Source organism: Fusarium oxysporum, genomic scaffold (assembly GCF_000149955.1).
Source record: "Fusarium oxysporum f. sp. lycopersici 4287 supercont2.80 genomic scaffold, whole genome shotgun sequence".
NCBI lineage: Eukaryota > Fungi > Ascomycota > Sordariomycetes > Hypocreales > Nectriaceae > Fusarium > Fusarium oxysporum.
The window spans coordinates 1-10668 of record NW_017264880.1 but is presented as its reverse complement, the minus strand read 5'-3'; the positions used below and the strand labels follow the sequence as shown (position 1 = coordinate 10668).

The 10668-nt window shown below is 43.1% G+C and overlaps 4 protein-coding genes across 4 annotated transcripts; 3 read left to right on the top strand and 1 right to left on the bottom strand.

Moving 5' to 3' along the window:
• Positions 1 to 1401: 1401 nt before the first annotated feature.
• Positions 1402 to 2603, bottom strand: FOXG_17707 (uncharacterized protein; the record flags this gene model as incomplete). Its single annotated transcript, XM_018397711.1, has 3 exons — positions 1402 to 1886; positions 1992 to 2469; positions 2526 to 2603. 3 exons carry the CDS (start codon positions 2601 to 2603, stop codon positions 1402 to 1404), a joined length of 1041 nt encoding a protein of 346 aa, XP_018258840.1.
• Positions 2604 to 3368: 765 nt separating this feature from the next.
• FOXG_17706 (uncharacterized protein) lies at positions 3369 to 3989 on the top strand (the record flags this gene model as incomplete). Its single annotated transcript, XM_018397710.1, has 1 exon — positions 3369 to 3989. One exon carries the CDS (start codon positions 3369 to 3371, stop codon positions 3987 to 3989), a length of 621 nt encoding a protein of 206 aa, XP_018258839.1.
• Positions 3990 to 5869: 1880 nt separating this feature from the next.
• On the top strand, positions 5870 to 7336 carry FOXG_17705 (uncharacterized protein; the record flags this gene model as incomplete). Its single annotated transcript, XM_018397709.1, has 3 exons — positions 5870 to 6313; positions 6584 to 6628; positions 6719 to 7336. The coding sequence occupies 3 exons, from the start codon at positions 5870 to 5872 to the stop codon at positions 7334 to 7336; spliced, it is 1107 nt and encodes a 368-aa protein (XP_018258838.1).
• Positions 7337 to 10165: 2829 nt separating this feature from the next.
• On the top strand, positions 10166 to 10421 carry FOXG_17704 (uncharacterized protein; the record flags this gene model as incomplete). The annotated part of the gene is made up of 2 exons (XM_018397708.1): positions 10166 to 10177; positions 10266 to 10421. The coding sequence occupies 2 exons, from the start codon at positions 10166 to 10168 to the stop codon at positions 10419 to 10421; spliced, it is 168 nt and encodes a 55-aa protein (XP_018258837.1).
• Positions 10422 to 10668: the final 247 nt, after the last annotated feature.

The window sequence follows — 10668 nt, the reverse complement described above, 5'->3', positions numbered from 1 at the left end:
AGGTTGAAGTCCAGCCATGATTTGAGCACGCGCTTTCGCAGCGCCAACTCATAGAGATTGTGCAATATAATGGAGAATGACAGTCGAAAAGCTTTGCTACAGCAAGAATGGGGGGAATCTCATGCAGGCAGGATGGGATCTGCATTTTGAATGGCAGCCGATGACGAGAGCTGAACCTGTCTGCAGAACAACTGACTCGTTCGATCCAGCCATGACAGCTTTCCCCGGATACGACCATGCCGAAAGAAGCACGCGTTATCGTTATCTCGTCTTAGCTCCAATAGATAACTCGACCGCTGCAGATTAACCGCCAATTCTGAGTTTACGCTTGTTGGGGTAGTGGGCATGCTACTGGCTGCGGCGCTCTCTTGGTGGCAAGCCTCGTTTGAAAGTTTTGACAGTTATCTGTTGGACAAATCATCTGGAAAAAGAAACATGCTTCCTTACCCAACTGATAAAGGGCTGAAAAACGCCCACGCCATCCAATTTCCACCTTTTCAGAAAGGGGCTTTCCCCATCGGTATTTGGTCTTGACTCGCTGTCAAAGATCATGATTTTCGAAAGCCGCTTCCAAGCCACAGCTGAGTCTGTCTTAATTCCGCTACTGAGTCTTGGCATTTATCATGGGTTTTGAAGAGACGAGCCATTCCCGAAATGCAGTTTTGACTCGGTACCAGCATCACTAGCATCTTTTTAACAGTTCCCCTCGCTTAATCCTCCCAAGATCTGCCCCTTGCGCATCGGCCAAGGATCATGACACGTCGAGCGACGCTTGTACCTTTCCAATGCGCCTTATCATCCAAACTTGTGAGATCCCTGCTGTTGAGCATCTTACCGATGTAACCGAGGATTTGGTATGGGTTGGCGTTCGCTTCCATATGCAGGACTCCACACAGGCTGAACAGATCAATCTGGGAACATGGACGCAAGGTCAGTAAAGACTGATTCATGGCCAGATAAGCCTCAGTTTTCGGTAACACCAGCCTAGCATCTGGTGCATGGTTTGGTGTCCTCGTACCTTGAAGTCATTCGAGGACTGGGACAACACTGCCGAAGCTTCTGCAAGCCTTGAAACAGCCACCCAATGCCACAGCTAACCCACTGCGGCAATGCAGATTACGCCATTTTCAGGGCCAAGAGTCTGATTGGCATTCGCAATAGCAAACTTGCAAAACCGACTTTATTATGCACTTAAACCCATTAGGTATTGGGCTTGGTACCTGGTTCTTCCAAGATAAGAGTGTCACCTTGAAGTTTAAGCAACCTTTAATAAAACAATGTCGGCTACAAATATGAGGGAAAAGCTATCCACGGAAGGAAGTTGGCCCTATATTTTACAGTTCAAAAACATAAGACTGCGATGTCAACCAACCAGTATCAGACAGTCGCGTATGCACATGCCTAAGATGCCATTTTAACAGCCCAATCTTCCACCATCTTCAGAACGCTCCCCCGACGCGTCCCATTATATCCCACGTGTCGCATCCATTCTCTCACTGTTTTGATACGACTGGGATAGATGCGATCGAGGATTTCTGTATCCCGCGATGGAGTAATGCCATCGCCCCAGTATCGCCAAAACGCACCAAAATTGTCTCGCCAACTCATGATTGAGTCGTCTCGTGGTGCATCAGGACCTAGGGCCCAGTTGACGTAAGCGCCCGGGTAAGGCTCTGCCAGAGGTGCATATGACTCGAATGGCACGCTCTGATGCGATGCAGGTTTGCCAGTAACCTCTGTAACGGCTTCGGCGATCTCTTCGAAGCTCACATTATCTGTCACTACAGAGAGATCAATGCCTGCCGACTCCGATGGGTTGTCAAAGATCCAGAGGTTATAAATGCCCACGTCACAAAGAGCAATCAAGGGGAGTTTCACGTCGCTTGCTATTAATGCATATTAGCCAGATACTTTGAGTCACTCGGACCTCCACTCGAGAATGCAGATCCTGCTCAAAGACGAAGAGGTTGAAAATAAGGAAAGCAACATACGGAGCGGGTTAATCCACAAAAAGGATCCATCGGGCTGGATATTAGGAGTCATCATGCCATCTATGAGCATATCCATGTACGGACCAGTACTGAAAAGCGTGGTCTTCATAGGTTCTTGGCCAAGTGCAAGAATAAACTTGCCCACCCTGCCCTTGGAAACCATGTGTCCGCAGTGGTAGCTCTCGTCAAAGTTCGCGTTGCCCAAGGCATACTCTATATGCGCCCAAACATAGTGCTGCACATGCTCAGACCTCGCAATCTCGTAGGCTCTGAAGCCGTAGAAGAGCTCGTCTTTTTCGCCTAGAGTAAAACCGTCGAGATTTACCCAAGCACCGTACACGCCCTTGAATACACGGTGTAGATCCTGTTGGTTCTCTTGAGTGCCTTGAATAAGGGATACATTTGGTAGGGCGGCGAGCTTCTCAGCGCGGGAAGACTTTGGATTTCGAGTCAAGACCCTGACTAGGTAACGTCCACTCTGCGATAAAGCTTCCAGTGGGTGTCAGCACAATATTGAAACCTTATTTATATCACAGCATTCTGACCTTGCACTACTGGCATGCCTTGTGCACCAGTGCCACCAATCACAGCGATTTCTTTCAAGCCGGCCATGTCGTCTAGTTGTGCTGTATGGAGAGTCTTCTTGTGGGCTCTGGGTGTAAGATTATGTGAAACGTCAAATTGATGGCAAAGAAAAAGCAAAGCTCTGGAACTAGGTCGCTACTTATACCTTCAAGATCAGATAGACAGCAAGCGAACTATAGTATGCCTGTATGGACATCCCCAAATGCTGTCTATGGAGATAGCACCGGATGGTTCTTTGCATTTTGATTGGGGATACAGAGCCGGGCTTAATACATTATAGTACAAGACCAGTATACCATAGTCTCTTGTGGGTAGTGGATGTCTATGAAACAATTTCTAAACCTTCCGCGGAGGCTTTTGGGTCCTTCTTATTTGTAATATGAGAATTGTATCATGTGGGCTACTGGGATTGGAGATATTAATGCTAGTATAAGCCCTAAAATACTTACGTCTGTATCATCTCTTTCAAGCACTTCAAAAGATAATTAACTTGTTTTGGCTGCAGTCTTTAATCAGGATGGTCCCTGGATATTGAATACCCTGTAGTGGAGCGAAAGTATGAAAAAGCTTTGCCGATTCGGCACCGAGTGGGGATAACCTCATAACGCCAGACGGGGTTAACTGCACATATCGCCGAGTTAACCATATCTAAGTCCATTGATCGTCCTGAAGTGTTGATCTCATATAGTTCAGTGCAGTATATAAGACTCATATTTTACCGCTGGTTAATCAAATACTCCAAGCTTAACTCTTGTCTTAAACCCAGCACTCAGCAATACGCTTAATATCACCATGTCTACCACTACACTCGACGCCTCGTCACCGAGCGCCTATGGGTCCTCTGAAACAGCTCTCCTTCTCCTTGATTGGTACACTCTATTCATCGAGAAGGTTGCTGGTCCATCTGCTGAGCCAGCCCTGAAGGTCGCAGTTGAACTCCGAAACTGGGCCAAGACTCACAACATCACCGTTGTCCACTGCCTTATCGACGCAAACGGCACTCCCTTCCCGGCCTGCAAAGGCGTAGATCGCTTCCAAGGGCTCTTGGAGATTATGAAGAACCTGGAACAACCCGAACCAGCTGAACTTCGGGCTGATGACAAAGACGAGCTCACCTTTCACCGGGTCCCGGGACATATCTCGGCGCTCAAGTCCCCAGGCTTACTTGATTATCTGAAGGAGAAGGGCATCAAGTCTCTTGTTCTGTCCGGGTTGAGCACTTCTGGCTGTGTTCTGAGAACGGCAGTCACAGCAACGGATGCCGAATTTGCGACAACAGTCATCAGCGACGCTTGTGCTGATGGGGATGGGGAGCTTCACCAGGTTATCTTGGATAAGATCATTCCTTCTAGGGGTCACGTGAAGAGTGCTGCAGAGTTTCAGAAGGAATTTAAAGGGGCTCAGAATATTTAAACTAGAGATTTAAGGCTAACGTACACGATAAGCTTGCCGATCAGACAAGCATGCGGATTAGTTCTATTATTCACCTTAAAGGCAACTTTTTAATAATTCTGAAAATCCAAATTAATCTTAAAAGAGCTAAAAGTTTGTTAATAGATATATAAGTCTTAAAATAGGCTTTATTAATTTTTTTTAGATTTTTTAAAAAATTCTATATAGCTATAAACCTTAAAGTATATTTACACTGTAAAATACACTGTATTTTAAGGTTCTCTATATAAAATAAAATAATTAAAATTCTTTTAAAAATCCTTTCTTATATAAGTAACTATACTATCTTTAAAAATACTTCTTATAGATTTTTAGCTATTTTATTTAATGTTGAAAATACTATAGGGTAAGCTACTTTTAGCTACACAGTAGACTGATCGGCATGCTTGTCTGATCAGCAAGCTTATCGTGTACGTTAGCTAATATAAATTTATATAAAGCTTAGGGCTAGGAGTAAAGCAGTTAAATAATAAAAGTACCTTTTAATTATTTAAAAAGTTAAAATACCTATTAAGTAATATATAAAGTAAAGCCAAAGAAATTAAAGTAAGATAATAAAATAAGGTATTATTTTTAATATAATATAATATAAGGTATTATATATTATATTAAAAAATATAATACCCTTAATATTAAGTTTTAGTAGATTATATAATTACTATTTTAAACCTTAAGTTCTAATTAAATAAGTAGCCTTAATCTATAAGTATAAAAAAGATATTTCCCCTGTCCTTGGCAGGCTAAATGCCCTCTCTATTATTACCCCCTTAAGGCGATTACTACTAAGGCTCTAACCCTAAAAGGCCATATTAAAATAAGCCAAGAACCCTTACTTCTATTATAATTATAGGGTAAAGAAGGGGAAGTAAGGGGGAAAAGAGGGGGAAAAAGGCAAATTAAGAAAAAAAGGTTTTAGTATTTAGGGAAAAATTATAAATATTAGTAGATTAAGGCTAGCTTAGTAGGTTAATAGGGCTTATATTAATTATATTTTAAATAGTTAAAAATTAAGTAATTAGGAAGAATAACTTATAATTAAATATATTTTAAATTTAGATTTATAAGAATTTCCCTTTTATATTATATATTAAAAAAATAATAAATTAATTACTTATTAAATATAATATATTACTAATTAATAAGTATTAGGCTATTAATTTTATTAAATAATAATTATAACTTAAGATATATTCTTTTTATAAATATAATTATTAAAAGGCTAAATAGAAGAATCTTATAATTATTTATAATTAGTTTAAGCTTATAAAAAATATAATTATAAAATATAATATTTAATTAAATAATATTTAGAATTTTAATAAGATTAGCTTTATAATAGGTATAATATTAAGTAATAAAGTTATTATTAGCTTAAAAAGATATAAAAACCTAAAATCAATATGCATGGACGGAAAGTGTAAAATCTAGGGGTGATTCTTCGGGAAAATGCCGGAGGGGCTCAGGGTTGGCATGGACGGAAAGTAGATAATCCGGCGGCATTCTGATGGTCCTTTGTACAGTAGGCAGCAGTAAGAAGTATGACCAACTTGACGATCGCCCAGCTTGATTTTTCTAGGGATGCTGTCGCGACGTGGAGAGCCCACGATAAGAGATATAGCAACTGGCATGTTGTGTACGTGTTGGACGATGGCCGCGACACCACCTAGGCAAGATCGGACCAACTAAGGGACATCTACGTTGGGGAGTCGCTCAATGCAGTTGGCAGACTGCGGCAGCACCTCGAAACGCCTGCAAAACAGCACCTCAAGAACATCCACGTCATATTCGACGAGAGGTTCAACAAGTCAGTCTGCCTCGATTTAGAATCTTATCTCATCAAGATGCTGGCCGGTGACGGTGCCAACCGGGTGCTCAACCGGAACAACATCATCACCGAGTCCAGATACTTTCAACGCGAGCTGTATCGTGAGGGCTTCTGCAACATCTTCGAGCGACTTCAGGTCCTCGGCGTCTTCACGAGGGGCCTTCATGAGATTAGAAACCGCAATTTGTTTAAGCTGTCACCGTTAAAGGCACTTACAGCCGATCAAGCAGCTTCAATAGAGGAGATTGTCAAGGGGCTCCTCGCTGATCTCCAGAGCGGCGCCGACAGCATGATCGTGATCCAGGGCGATCCGGGCACCGGGAAGACTGTGGCGGCCATATACTTGATCAAGCTACTTGTCGACATCCAGACTTTCGCTACCCTCGAAGATTTGGACAGTGACACGCGGTTCGCTTCTTTCTTCACTGACACCAACCGAGGGCTACTCCAAGGTCTCCGGGTAGGCTTGGTCGTGCCACAACAGTCGCTGCGATCCTCTATCAAGGCTGTCTTTAAGAAAACACTCTGACTCTATCCCTCTATGGTTATAACGCCTTTTGAAGTGGGGGAGGCAGATGGGATGTTCAGCCTGCTTCTCGTCGACGAGACTCATCGGCTTAACCAACGTGCTAACCAACCTTCGGGAGTGCTTAACGCCAAGTTTTTGAGTATCACGAGAGAGCTTTTTGGCGGCGACGACACTAGCAAAACGCAACTGGACTGGATACAGACCAAGAGCCGGCATCAGATCTTCCTGCTGGACGCAGCGCAGAGTGTGCGCCCCGCAGACCTGCCTTCGGAGGTGCTATCAGACCTCGTGGCCGATGCACGAGCTTTAAGACGGCACTTCCAGCTCTAAACGCAGATACGCCTGTGGGCTGGGTCCGACTTTGTGTCTTACGTCTGCTGGATCCTCGACCCTCGCCCTTTCTTGCTTCCGCGGGTGCGACGCGATTTCGGGGACTACGATTTCTGCACCTTCGACTGCGTCGCGCGTATGCGAGATGAGATCTTCCAGCGCGACGCAGAGGTCGGTCTTGCACGCATAGTCGCCAGCTACGCATGGGAGTGGCGGTCAAAGAGAGACCGGACAGCGTTCGACATCGCGATCGGCGATACGCAGCTTCGCTGGAACAGCACCGCCACCGACTGGATATCTTCCAGTAACGCGCTCGAGGAGGTTGGCTCGATCTACACGGTGCAGGGATACGACCTGAACTACGTCGGCGTCATTATCGGTCTGGACCTACGATTTGACACCGTGCGGAAGCGTCTCTTCGCCCATCGCAACTCATACTTAGACAAGAAGGGGAAAGAGAACAACCCCACCCTCGGCAGGACATACTCGGACGACGACCTGTTGTGGTTTATTACGCAGATATACGCCGTGCTTATGACGCGCGGGGTCCGGGGGACATATGTGTACGCGTGCGATCCTAGGTTACAGGAGTATCTCAAAGGTCTTATCCCATTCCATTCGTGAAACTATACTATGCTCTGCGCTACACCTAAAACAACTGCATCGGGCCCGCATATAAGAGGGTTTAATTACCAGAGAAGATTTAAGCTCCTTGGGAGGCTAGAATAGCAGACTTGCTATATTTAAATACTTTTATATAATTAAGGCTTTTAAATTAATTAAAATTCTTACATGTAAATCTGCTTAGAGCTTTAATAATTGATTTCTTTCTCTCTTAATATAATTTCATATAGTTATATTTATTTAAATTAGACTTAATATAGTTAATAAGCAAGTTGGCCAGATAAGCAAGTTGGCCGGCATACTATGCAGCTAATAATAGTTTATTCTATAGCATTCTATAGCTTAAATAAATTAGCTAAAAATTATATAAAATTTTCCCTAGAATAGTATAGTTAATTTTATTGAAAAGGTATTTTTAAAAGATTTTTAAGTATTTTAGTTTATATAGAAACCTTATAATATAGTGTATTTTATAATATAAATAGACTTTAAAGTTTATAGCTATATATATTTTTTTTCTTAAAATTCAGAAAAATTAATATAGCTTATTTCAGGTCTTATATATAAGTTACTTAAATCTTAGCTATTTTAAACTTAATTTAAAATTTTCAGAATTACTTAAAAAATAGCTTTCAAGTTAAAAAGTATGCTGGCTAACTTGCTTATTAACTAATTACTTATAGTACTTATAATATAAATAGTAAGTATATAATTTAGTTTTACTTACCTTGGTGTAAGTGTGTAGTGAGCTTGCCGGGACGTGGATAAGTAGAATTCCCTAATTAGGTGAAAAATATAAGCTATATGTAATATAACTGCAGGGGTTGTAATACTTGCCATAGGGAGACAAATAGGGCGGCTCAGAGCATGTCAAGCTAGACAAGATCCAGGTTTAGAACACCCCACAGTCTAAGTAGATAAGTTATTAAAAATAGCTTTTCCTTACTAACGTATTTAGGCTAAGAAAAGAACTATAATAATTAAAAACTGGCTTAAGCCTATTACGCAAGATTTACCTATACTATTTATTACCATCCTTTGCAGCCAGTTTTAGTTACCAACCTTTACATTATTATTTATATAACTACTAAGTTACTGCCATCTATAGAGTAGACTGAACTAACTGGCAGTTATATAACTCACTGTATACAACTGACTTTAAAGCCACAGTGGATTAACTCTTTTTCTACGGTCAACCCCGCCTTTGTCGACGTGTTCATAGCTACCCAGTGCATGGAATTTCCAGCTCGGGAAGAGCCGCGGAGGAGGTATCGCCGTGTAGGCACGGAGACTTATTAGGCGGGCTTGAATGTGGCTGGCCTAGCTCTCCCATGTATCCATACGAGGATGCATTCAATGCTTCTACTTGGCATGTGAAATAGTATTTCGTAAATAAAGGCTGCAGCTGAAAACTAGAGGAATGGCAAAGAAGTCATGGCGCTGCTGCTTTACGATTATGTGATTGTCTGCGTGAGACCTGATCAGATGATAAGCTGAAAAGCTTATCTTGGGCTACTGTGTAGGTAGTTGGTATGCTGCCTGAAGTGTGTTTTGAGAAGTGTTATTTAGAGTTGAATCTGGCTGAGAGCTGACACTGACCGCGCGTCTTACCTCGTTACGATTATGCAACAGCGAAGACAAAGGAATCAGGGCGCTGCTACAATATGGTAACAAGCCATTCTACCTTGAGCATACGATTTGCGCCGCCCCCATACCCAATTCGAATTACGAGCATGTGAATCGAGTTGTTAATATCTCTTATAATAAAGTTTTGCCGGCCTGAGGCAGTTAGCCACTACAAACTCTCTTTCTCACGTAGCAATACACCTAAGTTGTGCTGGGTGGAGATAAGCTTTCTGCCACAGGTCAGCTGCAAACAACACATCTAGCTCACATCTTAGGCATTATACCACAATGGGTCAAGAATTGCGCGCAGCATCGTATATAAAATCATACAATCCATCCTCAATAGCCTGCTCATCCACCATCACAGTCACCTGACTCAGATTGCTTATCTGGCTCATATCTTGACTATGCCTGATCAAACGGGTTTCCGGGTTATGATCGCTGGAGGCGGTGTCGCTGGTCTTACACTTGCCAATGCGCTTGAGGTATGATCAATACGCTGGGAAATTGAGAGGAAAATTACTGATAGTATGCTAGAAAGCTGGGATCGACTATGTGTTGCTAGAGCGCCGAGACACGATTGCTCCTCAAGTCGGTGCGTCTATTGGCATAGGTCCAAACGGCTGTCGCGTAAGCTCCGCCCACTTCTCCCCTTCTCCATTGTTCCGCGATGTAGATGTCAATGTGTCTGAACCTAACCCGGGTAATCAAGATCCTCGATCAACTCGGAATTTATAGTACGCTATTCAAAAGGACGGTACGCAAACGACAGGGGATGTTTGTGTTTTCTATTTTAACATAGCATAGGAGCCGATTATATGGATGGCAGATCGTGACGATCAAGGGCGCTTAGTCTGCCCGCGATCTGATGTGTGTAGGCTCGGATTGGCGAGGTGAGTAATTGAGTGATTCCTCAGAGCTACTAGATTTAATCGTGCTGCTGCAGGACGGGTTATGACTTCTTATGGGGAGATCGTCAAATACTTCTCCAAACCCTATTTGAGAACATTCAGGACAAGGGAAAGGTCTTGCTGAACAAGAACATCGTGGATATTGAGCATCAATCACATGGAGTCATTGTAAGATGTGATGATAATTCTTCGTTTAAGGGAGACATTCTCGCCGGCGCAGACGGCGTCAGGAGCAGGACCCGAGAGGAGTTGTGGAAGCTGGCTAAACCGATACAGCCAGAGCTTGTGAGGCATGACGAGAACGGTAAGTTTGTCTTGGGCTGTCTGCATTCTGTGCCTTTAAGAGGCCAGTCTGTTTTCTCGAATTTAGACTAGATTCTGACGTTCCACAGATATGTCCGCTGAGTACCGGTGCCTCTTCGGCATCGCGTCCGGTGTCCAGCTCCTCGAGGCAGGAGACTTTGATATTGGATACCATAGCGGCAGAAGTACTCTCACAATTGCCGGCAAGAACGGAAGAGTCTACTACTTCGTCTTTGAGAGACTGAAAGCAGTGTACCAAATCGGAGACATCCCACATTACAGCCAGACAGAGGCGGAAAAATTCGCCATTCAACATAGAGATATGTATATTCGACCTGACATCAAGTTCTCAGACTTGTGGGAGAAAACTATCTCATTCCGACTTGTTGCCTTGGAAGAAGCAAAGTTCAAAATCTGGACTTGTGGACGAATCGCCTGCCTGGGAGATAGTATTCACAAGATGACTCCCAATATAGCAGCTGGGGGAAATGC